General features: G+C 39.0%; 2 protein-coding genes across 3 annotated transcripts in view; both read right to left on the reverse strand.

Moving 5' to 3' along the window:
• Window positions 1–13,844, reverse strand: part of mbtps1 (membrane-bound transcription factor peptidase, site 1) — a 41,537-nt gene extending 27,693 nt beyond the window's left edge. The window contains exons 1-2 of one of the 2 annotated variants that reach the window (XM_017466404.3): window positions 13,672–13,844; window positions 8,930–9,196 (exon numbers count right to left, since the gene is read on the reverse strand). In XM_017466404.3, coding sequence (XP_017321893.3) covers window positions 8,930–9,113 — 184 coding nt within the window. In that variant the 5' untranslated portion in view covers window positions 9,114–9,196; window positions 13,672–13,844. Of the gene's footprint in view, window positions 1–8,929; window positions 9,462–13,671 lie in introns of both variants that reach the window. The other variant, XM_053677995.1, reaches the window with a different exon arrangement.
• Window positions 13,845–14,498: 654 nt separating this feature from the next.
• pskh1 (protein serine kinase H1) lies at window positions 14,499–24,296 on the reverse strand. Its single transcript, XM_017466750.3, has 3 exons — window positions 23,928–24,296; window positions 21,270–22,396; window positions 14,499–16,815 (listed from the first exon to the last, which is right to left on the reverse strand). The coding sequence occupies exons 2-3, from the start codon at window positions 22,218–22,220 to the stop codon at window positions 16,498–16,500; spliced, it is 1,269 nt and encodes a 422-aa protein (XP_017322239.2). The 5' UTR covers window positions 22,221–22,396; window positions 23,928–24,296; the 3' UTR covers window positions 14,499–16,497.
• Between the last annotated feature and the right edge of the window lie 270 nt (window positions 24,297–24,566).

Raw genomic sequence — 24,566 nt, forward strand, 5'->3', positions numbered from 1 at the left:
CAGTGAGGGAGAGCCAATCAAGGATGCAAATGTTTTCACGTACCTCGGCAGCGTCATTAGCGTTGATAACAGAGATAAAAAAAAAAATTAAAAAAAAAAGACACCAAGGCCCAAATAAATAAAGCAAGAGGAGCTTTTAGCAGACTCCGAATCATCTGGAAGTCTAAACAGCTAAGCCTCAGAACAAAGATCTAACTTTACAACAGCAATGTTAAATCAGTGCTTCTGTATGGCTCCGAATGTTGGAGAATAGTGCAAGTTAGTGCAAATGAGCAAATTATATACCTTCCATAACAGTTGCCTTAGGAATATCTGCAACATCTACTGGCCCAATACCATCTCATATCAACCTGTACAAAAAGACAAGATCCAACAACGTATCTCAGGAGATTAAGATGGCTTGGACACATACTCAGGATGTCTCAGGAAAGGATACCTAAAGTGGCTTTGTGTTGGACACCACCTGGCAAGCGCAAACAAGGCAGACCAAGAACAACATAGCGACGGACAGTGGCAACTGAGCTGGAAGAAATGGGGCTCTTATGGGGAGAAGCACAGTTCACAGCTCAGGACAGACCTAGATGGAGAGAGCTAGTAGCGGCCTTATGTCTTACACGGGAGGAAGAGGATTACATGCGTGTTTGTGTCACATATCATAAAAGACAAATGTTAGCATCCACTAATTTTAATTGCGGGAGAAAACTGGTTAATTTTGAGCTTTTTTTCCACTAGTTTAGTCTTCCAGGCAGTGATGTGGCAATATACTTTGAAGACACGTCGATGTCATAATTATTCATGAGACTGTGTGTTCTTATCCTATGAGAATACGCAGTCTCTTAATTATTAACACAACAGCACGTGGTGCTTTCCTATGACACATTAAACAGTAAGATCACGTAGTAGATGAGAGGGGCGTTCATGGGTTGCAAGTGATTGTTTCAGTGGTGTAAGAGTTAGAGTGTGTTGCATGGCTTTCCCCACGATGCTACCAGAGCTAGACTTTGGCTGCGGGCAGTTAGTTGGCCATCAACTACCGACGCACCAAAACTGTTTGTGTGTAGCAAGCATTTTTCTCAGGAGAGCTATGAGAATTGAAGAACGGTGGACTTCAGCCTTGCTTATGAAAGCAGTTTGCATCTAGACAATGATGCGGTACCAGGTCCTGAGCAGGGCTGTTACGGTGGCAGTTTTTTTTTTTTACCACCACGGTGGTTAATGACCAAACCACTGCGGTAGCGGAAATTTATATTACTATATTATACAATATTAGGGCTGGACAATAATTCAATACCAATATTTATCAAAATATAAATTTTTTCAATAATATTTTAAAACACGTTTCCGATATTTCGACATTACAGCATTTGTCACTGACTGACGTTCAGGGCGTAGGCATCAGTTCATTGTATTCAAACCGAGCAGAAAGAGCAGAACATGGCTATGACTATGTGCGTGATGACATACACCACAGACACGCAGGCAGTGCTCTTCAGTAGTAGGCTAAGCTCCAACGTGGCAAGTTTTAGCTACAAAATGAGTACCCCCGACCGCAAAAGAAATGCGACTGAACGAGCTTCCACAAGTGAGGAGAAAGCAGACGAAACAGTTGATTAGAGAGGAAAAACTAATTCATGGTATAGAAGTGGTTTTGCTATCTAAGCTCTGATAAACTTCAGGTTTCAGTGTGCTGCAAAATGTGCTGGAGAGTGGTGCCCAATAGCAGTGGGAACACATCAAATATGTCCCTGAAATATCACCGCTACCGCCATCTGTGTCAAAACAAAAACGCATGCAGAAAACACAGATGGCTGCATTCATGCCTTAGGACAAACAGTCTACACGATATAAAGACATTACTATGGCGGTCACAAACTTAAAGTCAGTGTCATATTTTGCGACCACAGTTGATGTGGTCAAGCCGAACCTCGGAACCATACTTGAGCCTGAAAGTCCACTTTATTAACCAAGAAACTTGTCAGCTTATGCCTCCAGACGGTTTGCTTTCCTGAGGATCACACGGTCGAAGCAACTGCAGACAGACTTACGGACGCGCTCGCCTCCTGGGGACTCAGCGAGGATCGCCAGGTCTGCATCACTACAAATAGCGGGATCGATTGAACAGATGGACAAGACTACAATGCTTCGGTCACTGATAAAACTCTGCTATTGGCAAGTTATACACAGTTAACACACATTTGAGTATTATGTTAAGTTATTTTGCTTATGGTATAAGGATACATTACTAAAATCACTGCAGTAACAAATAGGCGATATACTTAACACAAAATTGGCTTAACCTAAACACTTCTTATCATAGCAGTGCTTGTAAATTTTTTGATAGCTATTTTTATATTCTTTATATTTGTTTATATTTCACATTTTATGTTTGCTATATGGGTGTTGCATGCCATATCATAAGAATTTCATTGAGCATGTGTTATAATGTGCATTTGATTTGATAAATAAAACACTTGAGTTAAGGTGCTGTGTTGTGAAGGCTATGACTATGGAGCCTTGCACTGCATTCTTAAGTGGCTGCTCCACTACTCATCTTAAAGCTCCATTCCAAACTCGGACACTAGATAGTACTTACAGTGAGGGGAAAAAAGTATTTGATCCCCTGCTGATTTTGTACGTTTGCCCACTGACAAAGAAATGATCAGTCTATAATTTTAATGGTAGATTTATTTGAACAGTAAGAGACAGAATAACAACAAGAAAATCCAGAAAAACGCATGTCAAAAATGTTATAAATTGATTTGCATTTTAATGAGGGAAATAAGTATTTGAACCCCTCTCAATCAGAAAGATTTCTGGCTCCCAGGTGTCTTTTATACAGGTAACGAGCTGAGATTAGGAGCACTCCCTTTAAGAGTGTGCTCCTAATCTCAGCTCGTTACCTGTATAAAAGACAGAAGCAATCAGATTCCAAACTCTCCACCATGGCCAAGACCAAAGAGCTCTCCAAAGATGTCATTTTGCAAGTCGCCGAGCAATTGGTGCTCACCAATCGGCAGTTGATCGTTATGTGTGAACTACTCAACAACGCATCACGGAGACATCGGCAATGCCACACAGATATTTGGCATGCTAAATATGGGCGACTCCACATCCTGTTGCGTGAAAAGTGTCGTCTCTGGGAGTGACTGGGCGACGAGTTACAGCCAATGATAGAGAAAGGCATGGGGTGAGGTTGCCGGACGCAAATCTTCGCGCAAAACAGCTCGCAGCACTCGTTTCTGTCCTATGCCCATCTTCAAATTAACAACTCCTGTTTCACGTGTGGTTTTCACGTCCTATGTCCGTGTCACTTCTCGCACGTGTCTTCATGACAAAACATAGTTTGGACACCAGATAGAGTCGTTGGGTGACAGAGTCATTATCAGATCGTGTAGTGTGTGATCCCCTGTTACCGATCATTCACGTAGTGTGAAGACCACAACGACTTCATGACTCCTGATTACAATACAGCAAGTCGTGTAGTCTGAAGAGCGGAGCGATCTGCCGACGTTGAAAGTCATGTAGTGTGAACTTGTGTAGATTCTTCTTGTAAAAAATAATAATGCTATTGGCTAATTCATATTGCAGTTTTGCGAATTGAAAATAGCACTCTTTCAAATCGAGGATTCAATATAAAACTGGCTAATTGTTCAGCCCTTAGGCAGCTAAGCAGGCACAGATAAAATATTTATTTTCAGTTCACGGTTTATGGCACAAGCAAACTACAAGCATACTGTTCCAATGAAACTAGAGCTGACATATCTGAGTGGGTTATGAGAAACACCCCTGTTCTTCCACTAGCTATGTTTATGCAACAGGAGGCATTTTAAGAATGTTTAAAAATTACCACCCTTCCTGGTTCTCATTTAGGGTTTGAAAGTAGATAATTTCCAGAAAGTTCAGCATTGGAAATAATCCAGTCCAATAGAATGCCTGGAGGTTAAAAAGCAATCCTGGACCATGTTACTTTTGAAGAAGCCATACTCAAAACTGTACACCTCTTCGCAACTTTGAAAGCCATTTGTTCTAAAACAAAAATACTTGTTTGATTTTATTCTGGTTACCAACTGAGATAGAACATAATAGTGACAAGTCATATCCACCCCCAGCCATACTGATCATTCATCCTTCATATAATATAAGGGAAAATTTTAATTATAATTTAAAATTGTTTTCAATGTTCCAAAATAATCAATCAATACAGTTCAATGATTTGAAACCGCATATTCATAAAAGACTACCTCATACAAAGCACAAAGCTCACATTCATAGGCCAGCCATCAGGTCACAACAAAGATGTTATGCTCTTGCCTTTAGTCACGTGCACAACACTGGTCTTTTCAGCACGCAGAGCCCGAGGCCAGTGAACACTCAACACCAGAGCTGCAGAGAACGTCCAACGAACAGAGAGCCCCAAAACACAGGAAATTAATCATTCTGGCTTAACTGCCAGCTTTGAAAGATCCCAAAAAAATGGAGAGAGAGACCAGGTGCTTATAGGTCAAAATAGAACCAGACTGAGAGATTAAAGACACAGGAAAACTTTGCAGGTGTTTTGAGTTAATCAGCTGATTAGAGCTCTTCTCAGGTCGACATTTCTGTATTATAAATTCTTTATTCGAATATTCTAAGATACTGGATTTTTGATTTTCATCCGCAAGTCATAATCAAAAAAAAAAAAAAAAGCTTGAAATATTTCACTTTGTGTGTAATCAATTTAGACTATATGAAAGTTCCAATTTTTGAATTAAATTATGGAAATAATTGAACTTTTCCACAATATTCAAATTTTTTGAGATGCACCTGTATACAGGATAGCTCATTTAAAGTTAAGACACGCTTCTATCTCATCGTCTGATTCCGGGAACGGCCATGTTGATCTGATGTCACTCCCTGAACTCGGAGGAACTAGTCGAGATGCCTACCCAGAGCTCCTCAGTGGGAGATTTAAGTCAAGAGGGGGTTATCTTTGGCTTCTTACAAGTTACACCCTCTATCCAAAAGCAGCATAAACTTCTGGGTTAAAGCGCATTTTCATCACAACACAGAGAGGGGGTTTACGGTCTGTTAAAAATCTTATACATAATATCCAGCGGCAGAAACTAATAAAAATGCTTACTAAAACTGTCAGTTTAGCCATATTCATGCTGTTGTCTCATCTATGATAAAACACTTGCATCCAGACAGTTATAAATTAACAGCAGGAGTATGTACAGTGCCCTCCACTAATATTGGCACCCTTGGTAAATATGAGCAAAGAAGGCTGTGAAAAATTGTTTGATCTTTTGTTTAAAAATATTCACAAAAATACTCTGCTCTCATGGATATCAAACAATTGCAAACATAACAGGTTTATAAAAAAAAAGTCTTTGTTAAATATAGGTGTGCAACAATTACTGGCACCCTTTTAGTCAACACTTCCTCAATACTTGAGTTCTACCGCCCTTTGCCAAGATAACAGCTCTGAGTCTTCTCCTATAATGCCTGATGAGGTTGGAGAATACATGGCAAGGGATCTGAGACCATTCCTCCATACAGAATCTCTCCAGATCCTTCAAATTTTGAGGTCCACGCTGGGATAACCATGGCAGGACCTTGATTTTGTGGTCAGTAAACCATTTTTGTGTTGATTTCGTTGTATATTTTGGATCATTGTCCTGCTGGAAGATCCAACCACGGCCCATTTGAAGCTTTCTGGCAGAGGCAGTCAGGTTTTCATTTAACATTTGTTGATATTTGATGGAGTCCATGATGCCATGTATCCTAACAAAATGTCCAGGTCCTCTGGCAGAAAAACAGGCCAAAAACATTAAAGAGCCACCACCATATTTAACCGTGGCCATGAGGTACTTTTCCATATGGCTACCACTCTGTGCACCAAAACCACCTCTGGTGTTTATCACCAAAAAGCTCTATTTTAGTTTCATCTGACCATAGAACCCGATCCCCAGTAGTGTCTGGCAAACTGAAGATGCTTGAGTTTGTTTTTGGATGAGAGTAGAGGCTTTTTTCTTGAAACCCTTCCAAACAACTTGTGGTGATGTCGGTGACTTCGGATTGTAGTTTTGGAGACTTTCTGACCCCAAGACGCAACTAACTTCTGCAATTCTCCAGCTGTGATCCTTGGAGATTTTTTGGCCACTCAAACCATCCTCTTCACAGTGCATTGAGACAATATAGACACACGTCCAATTCCAGGTTGATTCATAACATTTCCAGTTGAGTGGAACTTCTTAATTATTGCCCTGATGGTGGAAATGGGCATTTCAGTGCGTTTGCTATTTTCTTATAGCCACTTCCCATCTTGTGAAGCTCAACAACCTTTTGTTGCACATCACAGTTATGGTCCCTGGTCTTACACATTGTGATGAATGACTAAGGGAATTTGGCCCATGTGTTACCTCAAATGTATACCCCTGTGAAACCGGAAGTCATGGTTGAACAATTTCCTGTTCCTAGTCACCCAGGTGTACTAAAAAATGGGAATATACTTCAAATATATTTTTCTCTCATGAATTCATAGGCATGCCAATAATTGTTGCACACCTATATTTAAATTTAAAAAAAAAAAATAAAAACCTGTGATAAACCCGTGTTTTGTTTGCAAATGTTTGATATCCATGAGAGCAGAATATTTTTGTGAATGTTTTTAACAAAAGGTCAAAAGGTTAAACAATAAAGACAATTTTTCACAGCCTTCTTTGCCCATATTTACCAAGGGTGCCAATATTAGTGGAGGGCACTGTACATCAGGTTTCTTTTCCTGAGTTTCATGTCTGCATCACACTGTTCATGTTATTGTATAACAGATCTGAGGCCATCTGGGGTCCCTGACTGTATTACTTTTTTTTTCACTTTAAACATGACAGTGGTGGAAATTATCAACTAGTATCAACATTGTTCTTTTTATTATTTACTTATCAGAGCTGCATATGACTGGTCATTTGAAAGGAAAGAGGTTAATCTAAAACTCAATAGCTAAACAAGTATAACTGATGTTAACTTTAATCTGGTTATGGACATGCCCCAAGGAGGGCCTTGGGAATTCTTTTACTATGGAAGGTATCCCTGGATGCAAAGCTTGACACCCCCTGCTTCATACTATTTATATGCATGTGGATATGCATGTCACATTATTGATTTTGGAAGTGTGTGTTTGTGTGTGTGTGGGTCCTTTAAGCGAAGAAGGCTGTTCACGCTGCTAGCGGTCATTTGGAGAAGGTTCCTGGAAAAAGTCAAATCACAGACGAAATGATCATCTCTAATTTGTGTCTGAATCTCATATGGACTTGAATTTAACTCCTAGATCAATAATTGGATCACTGAATAGTAGGGCTGCAACTAACGATTATTTTCACAGTCGATTAGTTGGCCGATTATTTTATTTATTTATTTATTCGATTAATCGGATGGGGGCAAACTTTCAGTACATTTTTTTGTTATTTAAAATAAAATCCACAAACTGAGTGTTACAAATATACTTCAGACTAAAACTTTACACAACTGTTTGTCCAAAACAGAAAAGAACCCAATACACACACACACACCAGAATATATATTATAAATTTAGGACTGTAGTTTAATTCTGTGCTTTTTGTGCATCCATAAAAAATAATGCATAAATACTTATATACAATATAAACTAAAATAAATGAATTAAATACATACACATATACATACATACATACATACATACACACACACACATATATATATACATATATATATATATATATATATATATATATATATATATATATATATATACATATACATACATACACATATATATATATATATACATATACATACATACACACACACATATATATATATATATATATATATATATATATATATATATATATATATATATATATATATATATATATATATACATACACACACACACACACACACACACACACACACATATATATATATATTATATATATATATATATATATATATATAATAAAAACTCTGCACCTTTCACTGCACCTTGTGGTTTCTGTTACTCGCTGCCTTTAGACATTTACTTTCAATCATAGTGTTTTAATTAGACATTACAGATCTTACTTGCGCTCCCACTCTGCATCAGCGCGTCTACACCGTGCGTGATCAGCAACGCGGCCTCGTTACTAACGCATCACTTCCGTTATAATAAACGGCAGAAGTTACACTGCAAGCGCCCAAATACAACATATAATGACAAACTTAAATTAAACTAAACCTTTTAAGCAGCTTGCACCAGTTTCACCTGCCCCTTACACAAAAAGGAGCATTTTGGATATAAACATAAGTTTGTCCTTGTGCATCAGTTTGATTTCCACAGTGTTTAAAATGCCCCCCCTGCCTTAAAGAACTTGGAGGTCACACACTTTCTTCCTCAGTCACGTGATGATTTCGCCTCTGTCCGATGGTGACTGAGGTCATGTTGGGAATAAAAGGTAACGTTGACATGAACAGTAAACTAAAGAAAGTCATTGTCGGTGACTCAGGTGTCTGCTAATGGCAGCGTGCGTATAACACCATGCCCCGTCGACTAGGAAACAGCTTATACTTCCGGTCAGTAAAAAGAAAAATACGCTAGTGTTATATTTGAGATGATATTAGCTTTCTAAAATTCATACACTAGACAGTAGTGCACAGTGCATAATACAAGTGTACAGTACTTCATTTGTGACAAAACTTTAGTATTTACTCTCCGAAGCACGTTTTCAGAACAGAAGAAATGTAATGAGTAAACATGCCCTGTGCTGTGTGCAGACCAACTAATCGATAATGAGATTCATTGACAACGATTTTCATTAACGATTATTATCTATTTTATCGACTAGTTGTTGCAGCTCGGCTGAACAGACATACATCAGAATATCACACAGACGATATGGCACACAAAAGCAGAAGAGGGAGTGACTCCACTTACCATGTTCCACTACTTTGGAGGAGAAGTCTAGTTTGAGGGTGAGCTGAGAGCAGTTGGAGTTTGAGATCCAGTCCGAGGAGAAGGAAGAGCTGTAGGTGGGTCGCTCTTCCTCTGTACCAGCCAGGGGCACGTACCCCACCAGCAGGGCTACGACCACGAGGAGCCACACCGTTGTTAGCGTCATGGTGTCCGCACTCCGTTTCAGTTCATAACCATCCGAAGAAGATTAAAAGTGTCTGTTCTTCATAAATCACTGTATTAATGTGGCTGGAATTAAATAAAGACTGATTAACAGAGCAGGAGATTGCAGGTTGCTTTAGATGCAGAGAAGCCTGGGTAATGCATGGCTAGGGCTTTCATTTCTTTCTGCGTTTTCTCTCCATTTTCGGATCCCAGTGGAGATGATCAGTGATGTTGCACAGACTGAATGAGGGGTGCCATCATTCCACACACGGAGAGAATATTAAAGCCGATAAGGAAGTAAAATAATTCGATTCGCAGCTCCAAAACTATAAGAGCCTCCCTTCTCCTCCTACAGAAACATAATACAAAACATCATTTAAAAAAGAAACAGCAAATTGGTCGAAATAAAACGTAATGATAACCAATAAGTTCTTCTAGTGCTAAATCAAAAGCCAACACAACGGTGTGTATCAGATAATTGATTAGTGAATCCACCACAAATGGTAGATTCTCTAGTTAAAACAAAAGGCCAAGCAAAATCAACGGTGATGTGTTACTCACATAAAGTTAATGACCAACAAAAATCAAGTATTATGTGTAAACAGGCACATATAGGTAGATTTTGACAAAAAAAAAAAAAATATATATATATATATATATATATATATATATATATATATATATAAAAACAGCTCTAGACACAATTCACGATAAGTATTTCAGTTTATGGGAAAACTGATACTCCCATCCTGATTTAAAGGGAAAGTCCACCCTAAAACGCATCAAATTGGCTTATATTGAAATATTTATGATGTATTTAGTGATTGTGGTGCTAATTTATTGGTTGGTGCTTTATTTCTGTTATTGTCTTTAGAAGTCAGCAGTTGTGTTGAGCTGATGTCTCAGGTGGACATTGCTAGCGCAGTTACAGTAGGGATACATAGTAATAGGAAAAAATAAACAAATAAGTCAACAATCTCGAACATGTGGTATTACTGTCACATTTCGTTGTTGGCTCCTAACAACAAAATAGCAAGGACGTATTTTCTCAGTCGTTTTCCAGTAACGTTCAGTCATATTAATGAGAAATCCAATGTAAAAGTAGTGGAGACTGAAAACACTGGACTCTAGGGCTGGGTACTGCAACCAATTTGGCAATTTGATTCGATTCTTATTCATGTGGTTTTGGTTCAACTCAATATCGATTAGTTATCAATATTACATTTAAAATGTTAGTTGTGCAGACATGGAATCCATGTTTTAATATAGATGCTGGTGACTGAAACCTTCCTACTTGGCAATATTACTGAAATATATATTTACAATAACAATATGGCGCACACAATTATGTTGAATTCCTTTTTACTTTTGAGTAATAAACATTGTAACAAGAAATCATAAATATGTGCATCAACGCACACGAGGTAAACACAAACTGCACTAGGGATGTCACGAGAACCGATACTTCGGTACCAAGTCGGTACCACCATTCTTAAAACGTGCCGGTACTTGTTTTTCTGCAGGAGCGTGGGTACCGTTGGTAATGAAGGTACAGAGGTTGCAATTCTTCCAGAACTGATGGGGGCTGCAAATACGCATAAGTGTTTTAGTCTGTGCCCAAGTGGTAAAGAAGAACGCCTACAAGCACACAGGAAAAACTACAGAAGATGGTGAAGTTTAGCTCCGCCCCGACTCATTGATAATTGATGCTCTGAAGCCGGTGAGCAACCGATGCTATCGTTCATTTCTAACAAAGCAAGGAAACACCTCGAATTTGGTGAAGCACCTGAAAGACGGTCCTATATTATGTTTGTTTGAGGCAGCTGGCATTGTGGCCGTGAAAGCAGCTAACGTTATGCTCCACGTAATGTTAGCGATAGCCTGTTATTTGTTAACGACACTAACACATTGCAATTTTATAAACTACCTACGAATGGGCCACCACGCATCGCCATTCTGCCCATGTCCTGTCAGCTAAATGTAGCCTAATGTCACTAATAATTATTCACATGTTCATACTTTTAATAGATCTTTTTGGCCTGCCACCATATCAGTGAATTTAAACTAATGCTTGCATTCAGAGTATAAGGGGTGTGTGTGTGTGTGTGTGTGTGTGTGTGTGTGTGTGTGTGTGTGTGTGTGTGTGTGTGAGTGAGTGTGTGAGTGAGTGTGTGAGTGAGTTTAGGAGTGCACCTTAGCACTTATAGCCTCCATTATTAGTCATTGTCAGACAGTGTTTAATAACTAAAATATCCCTCTCTCTCTCTTTTTGCCAGTATTAACCAGTGGAGGATGTCCACCAGGAGTTTTTAATTTTATTTTTAAATAATGTTTTATTTTTATAAAACCACACCGGGGTATCAACTTTGGTATCGAGTATCGTGTACTTTTGGTGGTATCGGTATCAACTACTAGATTTTTGGTATCGTGACATCCCTAAACTGCGCATTACTGTAAAGCAATAAAAACACTGTAAATGTGCAACAGTGAAATTCGTTAACAACGCAAAACTTGTTTAAGAAATAAAACCGTTTTCAAAATTCAAAACATGAAAGATGGCGACATGTTCACGGTGAGAGGCGAACTACGGATAATATTCACATCCTCTCGAGTAAAGCACGCGCATTAAGAATCGATTCTGGGATTTCCCGATACTGATGCTGTTTCGTTACATTGAAGATTGATTAAATTCATGTAGTAGCATGAATGTTCAAGCTTTCGAATCCTCTCTGTTTGAGCAGTTTGTTCATTACTTAATTTGATTAAATGTTATTTGTAAAATGGATATTGCCACAAAGCAGCTTTACAGAAAAATATAAAATTCCCAGATATACATTTATAATTTATTCCTAATGAGCAAGCCAGAGACAACGGCAGCGAGAAAAACTCCCTGAGATGACATGAGGAAGAAACCCCGAGAGGATGCACACGTAAAAGGGAACCCGTCCTCATCTGCGTGATGACGAATCGTGTGATTATAAATAATTCCCTTCTATAACTGTACAATAAAGTCAAAAAGTGCAATTGTGTAAACAGGAATCTAGGAGCAACTTCTAAGCATGAGCATCAGAAGCATCTCTGAATTCTTTACAGTTTTTATTTGAAGTCTATTTTGTTGAAGACATCAACTCTCCGACGATGGAGACTTGAGTGCTGTTCGTAGCAATTGCAGTCCTAAAGCTATCCAAGCGAGAACAACAACAGGCATCTTTACGGTTTCCTTGCGGTACGAATAATCTCATGGTGATGCGCAGGGGCCATCCTCAGCATAAATTGTTCAGGATGGGATTTCTTTTCCTCCTTACTCCAAGCTGTTAAGATTTAATGTGATATTATGATATCTAAGCCCATTATAGACTGTCTCACATCCTGAAAAAAAGCCCAGCTCACAATTGCCACAGGAAATGGACCTGTACTTCCTAGTTACTTGTGAACTCATCAATCTTCCAAATAAAGGTGTCGATATCTTAATACGTGTGGTTTTCTTTGTTTTCGTGTTTCAAATGGTGAGAATAAATGGAAAACATAATAAAGGAAACAAGTTTGCTGTTTCGATAATCAGACTCAAGATGAGCTCCTAGAGGTAAAAACTGTGTGTAAACAGACACACTGCACTCATAGACTTGTGCTAAATTAAATACTAATACGGACTAATACAAACTAATAGTCTTCGAAATAAATGCAATTCACTGGAATCTAGCGGGTTAGATACCAGACAAGTTATAAGAAATCTCAGCTACACATCTGATGTAGAGATAACACAGTCTGGACCTCACTGTTTAACATATGCAACCAGACATAGCTGCTGTTGTTGTAATCGAAATATGATTTGCACTGGTAAATTCAGGTTTATATATATATATATATATATATATATATATATATATATATATATATATATATATATATATATGGGGTTGTATAATTAATTATCTAGCATCATCCCATGAAGACAGCAGTAAACCTGTCGAGTATAAACATGGGTACACAATAAAATAAAAACACACGCCAGGGAGCAAAACTGAAGCCAAAAACAAACAAAAATTCAATTCAGTTTAATTATTTCTGTTCTTTAAAATAAAACGCAGCTAACGCTGTGCCTTCGAGTTAGCTAACAAGCTGCAGAATGACAATCACACTAGTGCTGCTATGTAGATCTATTTTGCGATATCTTAGATAACGGTTATCAGCCTCGGCGTTAAACTATATTACTGTCAATGATTTACAGTTTTAAATCCTGTAGTTATAGAGCTAAAAAAAATAATAATAATAATAAAAGAAGTAAAAAAACGAGCTAGCATGCTCCTCGGCCAACGTGAATATAAAGTTATCTTTCCAGCTTTCTTTTCTTTAGCTGCAGTAATAACTACTAGATAGAGCTGGTTTATGATTCTAGTTATATATTACATTGCAAATGAATGTTAATTAAAGTCCGTAAATAAATATCTCTAACACATGCGTCTTTGGACATGCTGCCAAAACTAGCTACCGACAGCTAACAAACAGCGCGTCTCAGCAGAACCATCAGTTATCTACAGAACCTCAGAAAAGTTACTCACTCTTTCACATTACAGAACCTTTCATGCCATGCTCCAGTAAAATTTAATGCATTGTAATAAATCCCATGTAAAGCAGCTCTTTGTTAAACGGTATATTTAGCTCCATTTTGCTAACAGACATAGCTGGTTTATAAATGCTGTTTGCTTTGCTACTGTAATCCGAGTCAGAGAACAGGCTCTAGCCAATCACAGACAGATACGCCGAGCAAAGCGGTGAGCGATGCAGTCTTTAGCCAATCAGAAGTCTGCATGGAGGCGGGGTCTATGTGCGCGTCACATTTTGCAGCGCTGTTGTTTACAATGTGGAACACCGAAATGCAGAAAATATCATAAAGGGCAAGTACAGTTATTATATTGCTGTGCTCTTCTCTTCTATATTCTAATCATAAATAAAAATAAATAAAACTAGTCTGGATTTAAAAAAAAAAAAACTAACTACAATACATTTCCTTGCATAACATTAATCTGAAATAATTATAGCAGAAGTGATCAATATGTAATTCATGTTATGACCACAGATGGCGCTATAAAAAAAGACAATTTTATATGATCATGAATTCAGTTATAACTGTATGCAAGAAGATTAATCACACTTAAGCGGCATGCAACGAAATGGAAAATTTATATACATCAGGTGCAGCACTACATTAATTTGTTCGTATTCAGTACTTCAGTAAGTGCTTTTTACTGGTTAGTATGGTGTTGGATCTGGAGCTTAGCCCAGGATCAATGGGGCGAGAGGTGGGAATACACCTTGGATGGGACACCAGTCCATCACAGGGCTGTTGCTCAAATAATAGAAGAGAGCAGCACAACTGCAGAACATCTTACATGAAACTCTTTAATTGAGACATTTGATTAAAAAAAAACAACTAACAATTCAGTATTCGGGGGGGGATTAATTCCAACATTAATCTTCATTAAAACAAAAACAACACAAACACAGCACATATTTACACTTTTCCTTCAAGAGACAGTGTTGTATCAGCGGCTTCAAATGGAAAATTGATCAAACTAGGTTTATACAAACAAGTGAACTCACATACTGTACGTCTTTGGAAATCCAGGAACTCGCTACTCTTTCTACTTTTTTTGCAGCACATTTCCTTAACTGACAATGTGGCAAATGATACATTTTATTAATGAGTCAGATGTCAATTCAAACTATTAACACTTTTAAATTTCCTTCCTTAAAAACAACCGTCTCGTTTAGTTAAAAACACACAATTATAAAACAGTGGTTTTCCCAAAAGAAGTAGAATTTACTGTTTTGTTTTTTAAATCACTTCTTGTGTTGATTCATACTGATAAAATAACTTTACGTCTTGAATGAGAGAAGTATAGCAGAATGTTACACTAACACGAAAGTAATTTTTCAATAGCTTGATAACTAATATGCTATAACTGCATTTAAATTGATCTGTTTGGCCACTTCAGTGGGGAAAATGCAGAACCAAAATACCTCATTCATTTTTCAAATGAATTCAGCGTTAATGTTTATTAATAAATGTATTAGGGCGCTTTCACAAGTGTGGGAAGATTCCTAAATTAAGACAAGATACCAAGCTGATCCTGGTTACAAAATACGCACATTCATCGTGCAATAAATCCCAATGTACCCAATGTTCTAAAAAAGTACAGTTAAGTACCAAATATGTCAAATGGTTTAATGAGCTGACTGATGTGATTAATAAGATCACATATAATACATGTGTACGTTTGAATGAAACTTATACAATCATAACGTACTGCATATTAGCGCAAATTCTTAGGGTGTTCATTTTATTTAAAGATAAAAATTACTGTAAATCAGCATTACATACTGTAGATCAATCATGTAAATCAAAATGCTTAGAGGTGACAGGAATTACTTGAAGCAGTATCATTAGAGAACTCATTGTAAAGAGCTCCCATAAATAATGACTTCACCCAAGTGGGTTCTTTAGAAAGAAAAGGTATAGTTTCACCTTCATATTTGAAATTAATTCAATAAACTGTGAAAAATGGGAAACAATTAACAGTATCAATATGACCCTATAGAGCAACTAACTATAACGGTTAACAAAAATAATTCACAGCAAAAATCAGGAAGGTCTAAAAAACAGCGAACACGGATTTAGTACTCCTTCCAGCAACTTCATTATGTAGAATTCTGTTCAACAGATACAATCAGGTAAAATGCTTAATCAGACAGTAACTCCATAGACAATACAACAATGAAAAACATTAACAATAAATAAATAAGGGGAAAAAACACACAAATAACATGAACATAAAGGAAAAACACAAGCACAGAGATGGACTGGAGAATGAGTGAGATATATTTATTTGCTAATTGGCTCTGTGGTCAGCAAGGGGTCGTCTCTCAGAGTTCTTCCATCAGACTCGTAAGTACACGCCACTCCTATTCCACTTTACCACTTCCGCTCACAGCATGTGGGTCCTAGTCATGTGCCGATATGATATTTTATTATTAAGATAATGGCTTCATTTTCCTCGTTGTTTAAGATCTCAAAAGGTATAAGGATATTCTAAAAATGACTAAATTATTGTTTAGTCAGAGAAGACCAAGTGACTGTTCTGTTTGCTGTCTTTTTTCCCAACTTTTATTGATTTCTCATTGGTGAAAAGGATTATGGGACTGCCTTCACAATGGAGGAGCCATATGAAGAGGCCTTTAAATCTTATAAGAACTTAGGCTGCCTTGTGAATAGAGTTCAGGGACAGGAAAAATAAAATATTATAAAATATGGCATAAAAGACTATCGGCACATGTCTAGTGGGTCCCAGAGTGTCGGTACCAGCATGTTCAGTGTGACTGCAGGTTCAGCCGTTGTACTGTTGCTGGTAGCGGCGGTTGAGCTCCCTCAGCTCCTTCTCTCTGACGCGTCGTGCTCGGCCTGACTTGCTGGAGCGGCTGGAGCGCGTTGACTGTGCTGACTTTGTGCTTTGGCAGCGCGACGACGCCCTCTTGAGCAGGTTCTGAGAGATGCAGCGCTGGAGGTTCTTCATGGAAGACGAAGCAGCCATGCTAACAATCCATGGGTGCTTGAGCGCCTGACCGGCCGTCAACCTGTCGCTCGGGTCCACAGTGAGCACGCGGTCAATGAAGTCCTTCGCCAAGTTCGACACACTCGGCCATGGCTGGTGAGGAGAGCAGGAAAATTACATGAAATGCAGAAATAAACTTTTTTCAAGACAGAGTTCAGAACAAATCCCATGTATGTAGTTTTTCATGTATACAAAATACATAGAGAAGTGTCTTTTCAGAATGATGTCAAACCGTTTTGATTCTTCTGATGTACTACTTTTTGATCTTCTTCTTTTCATAAATCAGTATGATATAAGCATTTATCATTATCAGTATTTATATGGCATGGAGTCAACTAAATAATTAAGTAATAAATAACGTTCTTCTGTTTCAGATGTAAAACACTAATGCACAAACAATTCAGCCAGACTAGTTGTTTTAGTCACTTTTTTAAGTAGTTTATAAAATATATATCTTAAGGCCTTAAGAAAGATATGACAAGATATAATACAGAACTAAATTTATCCAATACAAAGTCAATTAATCAAAGGTTTTATAAAGAAACATACATACTCTGAATCTATTTTGAGTAGTCTCATAATATTTATAAACTGTTGGAATGAAATGGCCAACAATGTTTGTTTTTTTTAGGCAAAGTTACTCCACATGAGCATGGTCATTTTTGGAAGATTAGTTTGTTCACTGAGGAGCGCCATGAGAAAACTACTAGGTTTTGTAAACATTTAACCTGACTAATATGACAAATTAAAAACTGCCGGTTAATTTTTAACCTTGCTGTTTACATCTCACAGACCCACCGCGTTGTTGACTTCGCATAGAGAACAAAACACATGCTTTGTATAACTCTTTTTCTTAAAAGCCCACAGATTTTTGTGTAAGCAGCAGACACTCTGACGCACGCAATCTTACTGACAACACTGCAGCAAAGGGTTAGTGTGGGATATGATGTGATCACAGGAAAGCTCTGGTTTCCATCCAGTCAACACACACACACACACACACACACACAAACACACACAAAGACAAAACCAAACACAGAATCCACAACACAAGTAAACTCCCTCAACAGCACAACCATAAATTTGGTATTGGACAGTCAAGCAATTCATTCATCAAGAGAGCATTTTCAGTAAAGGAGGTTTATAATAAAGTTTATAATGAACTTGCAGAGAGGGACGAGAGGCCAGACGATCATGGGGTATTGTTTTCTGGTGTCGTGACAGTGGCCTTCTGGGGAATATTTCTGCTTAGGAATGCAGATTGTGAATGGACTGGTTGAATGTCTACATGTCCTCATGTAGCTTTATAACAACAGGCTGTCAGAGTTTTTATGTTATACCACAAACCACCAGAGGGCCCTGAATACATCACAGCATAGAGCTACAAAATCACGCCAAAAACTAGTAAGCCTAAACAACCTGTGCCACAGCAATGAGACACATCTGATTACTAACAGATTAATAACTAGTTAGTCTGATTAGTAACTACAACCCCAATTCTGAAAAAGTTGGGACAGTATGGAAAATGCAAATAAAACCAAAGAGGAGTGATTTGTAAATGTACTTTGACTTGTATTTAAACAAAAACCATATAAAGACAAGGTATTTGATGTTTTACCTAATCAACTGCATAGTTTTTTGAAGGTAAACTTTTATTTTGAAATTGATGCAGACAACATGTTCCAAAATAAGTTGGAACAGGGGCAATTTAGGACTAATAGCGATGTGGCAAGTTTAAATAAGAAGATGATGTGAAACAGGTGAGGTAATCATGGTATATAAAGAGCTTCCAAAAAAGGCCTAGTCCTTCATGAGCAAGGATGGGTCGAGGTTTGTCAGTCTGCCAACAGATGCATCAGCAAATAATCATTTTGAGAACAACATTCTCCAAAGACAAATCTAGGGATGCACCGAATGTTCGGCAACCGAATAAGTGAAAAGGCCGAATAAATTTGACCGAACAATGACGTGTTTGATGACTCGCCAAAATAGCCTAGCAACCTGAGTGAGACGCAGGAATGTCACGACCTCCACTTCCGGCAGCGATCTCGGAGCGATGAGGGGGCGCACGCATGCACGAGCTACGTGCACCAGCGCATGCTCTTCGGATGTTGACAACTGTAACATTGTTTACTGTAGACACGTGCGTTTGTTTTGTTTCTGTTCCGGAGTATTCTGTCACGTCGTGAGACGTAAGGGAGTAGAGTACGGAAGCAGGTAAAGACGTATTTATTTAAGGGAAGATAACATTAACAACATATCTAACTATACTATATCTACTATAATACTCTGCGAGGTGTACAGGGACGCGAGCGGTATATATCCCCAATATAATCAGCCGTATAGAACCCAATAGAACCATTTTTTGCACTCGTCAATGCACTTTTGTGTTGTAGGCTACAGAGTGTTCCATTCTTTCAGCAGTCAGTTATAGACTAACATAGGCTATTCAAGGGGGCTCAAAGATGACCACATCAAAATATTTTTTATTTTACTAATTTATTTATTTAAAGTTATATTGTGCCTTGTTGGTAGCCTAAAATTGGCCAAAAAATTTCATTTCGGTGCATCCCTAGACAAATCGGTAGGATTTTGGGCATTTCACCTTCTACAGTGCACAATATAATTAAAATATTCAAGGAATCCGGTCAAATCTTGGTGTGTAAAATGCAAGGCCAAAAACCACTTCTGAATGCGCGTGATCTCCGATCCCTCAGACGCCACTGTCTTAAAATCCATCATGAGTCTGTAATGGATATCCTGACATGCGTTCGGGAATACTTTGGTAAAACTTTGTTAATCAACACCATTCGCCGCTGCGTCCACAGATGAAAGTTAAGGCTTTACTATGCAAGCAGGAACCATACATCAACACTGTACAGAAGCGCTGCTGACTTCTCTGGGCTCTGTCTTATCTGAGATGGACGGTAGCACAGTGGAATTGTGTTTTGTGTTCAGACGAGTCAACATTTCAAATAGTTTTTGGACAAAAGAGCTGTCATGTTCTCCATCCAAGCTGTTATCAGCGTTGGGTCCAAAAGCCAGCCTCTGTCATGGTATGGGAGTGTGTCAGTGCCCATGGCATGGGTAACTTGCACATCTGTGAGTGCAGCATTAATGCAGAAAGATATGTACACATTTTGGAGCAACATATGCTGCCATCCAGAGCACAACAACGCCAAACCACATTCTGCTCGGATTACAAGTGCATGGTTGCGTAAGCAGAGCGCTAGCATGACCTGCCTGCAGTCCTGACCTGTCTCCAATAGAGAATGTGTTGTGCATTATGAAGTGCAAAATAAGGCAATGAAGGCCCTGTACAGTTGCACAGCTGAAGAAATGCATAATGGATGGATGGGGGAAAATTCCACTTGTTAAACTTAACCAACTTGTGTCTTCAGTGACCAAACACTTAAGTGTTATTAAGTGTTATAAAGGTGATGTTACACAGTGGGAAACAGTCGACTGTCCCAACTTCTTTGGAGTGTGTTGCAGTCATCAGATTTGAAATGAGTATATATTTTCAAAAATAAATTCACTTCACAAAGTAAAACATCAAATAATGTGTTAATAATGTGTTTTCAATATAGTACAGGGTGAACTGAATTTTCAAATGACTCTTTTTGTTTGTTTTTTTGCATTTTCCGTACTGTCCAAACTTTTTCGGAATTGGGGTTGTAGTACAATACCATTACAAATACTGTATTAATCAACACTTTTTTTTTTTTATCCCTTTAGCACATATCCATAGATTATACAGAAGACTCACTGTGGCACATCCAATCAGTCACTGGCTTGAACAGTATAGAATAATAACATAACCATGCATCTCTTTCAAAATCTGCTAACACTTTACATTAATGTTCGGTTAACTGTCATTGTTTAATGCATTAGTTGAAATGAACAAATCATGAACTTTAGCATACGCTTACATAAGCAATCATGAACTAAACCATAAGTACTATTGAAAAACAACTAATACTTTAATTAATTGATGTTTTTAATAATACATCAAATAATGAACACCTGCATGAACTCTTGTCTATTCCATCAATGAGTAGAGTAAATTTATAAGTAAGTCAATGAAAAGCACAATAATCAATATGGACATCACATTAAAGAACATATTTGCAGGTGTTAATTGGCAAAATTCTGAATATCAAGTTCCAGTATTTCTACGTGGACATTTAGGCACACGATAACATAACTTTTGTTGATTGTTTTAGTCATGGATTGAATAAACTTTAGTCAATGCAGGTATGTTCATTACCATTTTAAACAAACATCAATTTGTTTAATTTTACTTTATGGTGCATTAATGCTGAAGTTCACTCTTTGTTAATGTTAACCAACACAGTACATAATGATAGTTAAGGGAAACTTAATGTAACGCATTACTCAGATTTTCTTTACCAGTTTGTACCATCTTATTGTCAGAACGTATGTCTACAGTTTGGAAAATAAAGCAGTTTCCCTTCTTCAGCTCAGCTCCCTGTAAGAATATGCATGAGACCAGAATAAAGTTAGAATACTTTATAGATTCCCACCTCCCCAGAGAAGCTGTACTTCCCCTTCAGGATCTGCCGATAGAGGCGCATGCGGTTGTCGTCCTCAAAGGGCATGGTGCCACTGAGCAGGATGTAGGAGATAACCCCCAGCGCCCACATGTCCACAGCATTGGTGTAGGGCTTGCGTACTAGGATTTCAGGCGCGATGTATTCAGGTGTGCCACAAGTGGTTTTCATAAGGCATTCGTCACCCTTTTTGCGTGTACTCGCTAGACCAAAGTCGGTGATCATGATCTTGGAGTCAGCACCAGGGTGGTAGTAGAGCAGGTTCTCAGGCTTGAGGTCACGGTGTGTAATGCCTAGCATGTGCAGGTAACGGACACCGTCCAGCACCATGCGGAGTACACGTGTGGCATCCCGCTCAGTGAAGGAACCGCGTGCGATGATGCGGTCAAAGAGTTCACCCCCTGTGGCCAGCTCCATCACCATGTAGACACGCTCAGCCGTCTCAAAAACCTCCATCAGCTGGATGATGTTGGTATGGCGTACACGCCGCAGGACTCGCAGCTCCGACTCACACACCTCGCGACCCTCACGCCATCGAGTCTCAATCATTTTGATTGCATATGGCTGCCGTGTACCCTTGTGTTCAACCCGCACCACCCGGCTAAAGCTGCCACGCCCAATGAGCGCCTTAATCTCATACTTAGCTGTCACCCGAGGGTCAAACTTGGCCCGGTACTTGGCCACTTTGTTTCGCCGTGGTTCTGAGGGCTCCAGCTGGCCTTTTCCTGCTGTAGGGGAATTAGTGGCAGCACCTGTAGCTTGGCTTTGACCCTGAGGGGAAGGAGAGCCCGTTTTCTTGTCACTGCCATCCACACGAATAAAGTTCTTATAGACATCAGTTTGCTGAGGCTCAGCCTTCTTGACAAGATCTAGCTGCACGTCTGCTGGTGGTTCTGGGAGGACCTTGCTCGTCCTGCACCCCATCACGTCAGGATCCTTCGCACCCGATGCGGGCAGCACATCCTCATAACCCGTGCCAGCCAAAGGCACAGACAGGATCTTTCAATACCACAATAAACAAGGATAACAAGAACAGTCACCGGGTTCTACCAGAGAACGATCTTCTCCTCGGGTAATATGCAAATGCAAAGTCTATCAATCTGAAACAATGAAAACAAAAAGAATCCATGTCAGAAATCTTGCCGCAGATGTCAGAAATTTACACACAATGCCATAAGACAGCAATAGTTTTTAAATACAAATATCTGCCTTTAAGTATGTCTTACAGTTGTGTTACAATGCAATTTTGTACTGGAATTTCATGCAAGAACATTGTATTCTTACTTTTTCTATAACACTGGCATTAGTGCATTAGTATACAAGTGATAGGAAATATGGTTAATGTAATTAGCTACTGTCTAACATAAGAATGACTTCAGGAAAGCTAAAAATATAAGATTCATGTAGCTTTATCTAACCTAGATGAATACATGCTGAGCTGTGGCTGGTCAGACCAAGATCTCAGCAGGGCAGAGTTTTTCAGCTCTAGTGCTTCCTATCGCACTGCAGCACTCAGCTTCCTGCTCATAACACCTGAGCCAGCTCATGAAGATTAATTATGAGTTGGATCGTGTGTGTGTGCCCTGTTTCAGAGGTGTGTGCTGTTTCAGATGCCTATGCGCCTTTTCAGGTGTGTGTGTGTGTGTGTGTGTGTGTGTGCCCTGTTTCAGGTGTGTTTGCTGTTTCAGATGACAGCACAGTTTCAGGTGTGTCTGCACTGTTTCCAGTGTGTGTGACCTGTTTCAGGTGTGTGTGTGTTCGTGCGTCATTTTAGATGTGTGTGTGTCTGTATGTGTGTGCTGTTTTAGATGCCTGTGCAGTTTCATGAGTTTGTGTGTGACCTGTTTCAGGTGTGTGTGTGTGTGTGTGTGTGTGTGTGTGCGCGCGCCGTTTCAGATGTGTGTGTGTGTGTATGTGTGTGCTGTTTCAGGTGTGTGTGTGTGTGTGTGTGTGTGTGTGTGCGCGCCGTTTCAGATGTGTGTGTGTATGTGTGTGCTGTTTCAGTTGTCCGAGTGCTTCTTCAGGAGTGCTGGGAGTCAGTAAGGTATGGGAATCTACAGGGCAGGTGGGTTCCCGGAGTGTAGCTGGAAAAAAAAAAAGACTTCTCCAGGCTAACTAGACAAGCTGCAGTGATAGCATGTGAAACTGTAAAATTAAAACAGCATTAAAACACTAAACAAGGCGGCGAAAGAAGTACGAGGCGCTTTGTGGTGGTACTGTAGTGGATTTTCTTTACAGTAACCCGAGTGAGAGGAATGTAGCCAAAAACATGTTCACTAACTTTATATTTAGGGTTGAAGTAAAGAGGCAAAGTTCAACTTATACACAATGTACAGCGGGGGTTTTGTTAGTAACTTTATAAAAATGAATGAGCGAGCAGAAAATTCAAACGTTACATATTTCTCTGCAGTGTAAAACCATCTGTAAAACAAAGAGCGATGTTATACAGCTCCCGCACGTCACTGTTTTCCCGAGGCCTGGACAAAAAGGTGAACGGTAAAGCGCTAAACGGGTGGGCTTTTTCTCCCACTTCTGTTTATAGGTTTTACGACAACTAAAGTTGAATCTAGCTGTATTGTTGTTGTTGTTGTTGTTTTTACTGGGAAACAAAAATTTTCGTTTAAACGTCACCTTATGGCTGTTTTTGTTGCACTCGACGCAGGGAGTAAGAGGGCAGGATTGTAGAGGTCTCCAGCGCCGCCAGCCTCCTCAGCCCACTCTCAGCTGTTCTCTCCATTTTCTTACCGCAACTTTTCTCAAAACTTTCCTCCGCTGCAAGCACTCCGACTCAGCTCATCCTCACACTCACTAATACACACATCATGGACAGAAAAAAAAACCGACACGAACTTTTTCATCGAACAAGAAACAGTTGAAAACGTGTAGTGTTGCTTCGAGACGGTGTTTTCAGAGCAGGACCTGCTCCCTGTACACAGAGGGTTTTTCCTGTGGAAGAGTTCGGCTTGTTTCGACCCCTGCGACAAATACAGTGAAGCCAGAAGCAGTCAACATGGAGGAGAGAGGCGAACAGAGAAGGGCACATTTCTGTCAAAGAGGGGAAACTCTGTCAGAGGGGTAAACTTGTGTCGTAAAGTAAAAGTTTGTCAGAGGTGCAAACCTTTCTCTAAGGTCAAAGAGAATAAATTATCAGAGACGCAAACAATGTTAAATAAAACACAAACTCGGGGGTGGGAGAAAGGGGGTGTAAACATTTATAACTACTTTCAATTCAAATTTGATAATTTTTTAATGATATTTTAAAAAAACAGT

Source organism: Ictalurus punctatus, chromosome 4 (assembly GCF_001660625.3).
Source record: "Ictalurus punctatus breed USDA103 chromosome 4, Coco_2.0, whole genome shotgun sequence".
Lineage (NCBI taxonomy): Eukaryota > Metazoa > Chordata > Actinopteri > Siluriformes > Ictaluridae > Ictalurus > Ictalurus punctatus.

Coding starts and splice junctions, on each gene's coding strand:
- pskh1 (XM_017466750.3), bottom strand. CDS start 22,220: ATGGGGTGCAGGACGAGCAAGGTCCTCCCAGAACCACCAGCAGACGTG. Junction 16,816..21,269: donor AGTACAGCTTCTCTGGGGAG/GTGGGAATCTAT, acceptor TCTCCTCACCAG/CCATGGCCGAGTGTGTCGAA.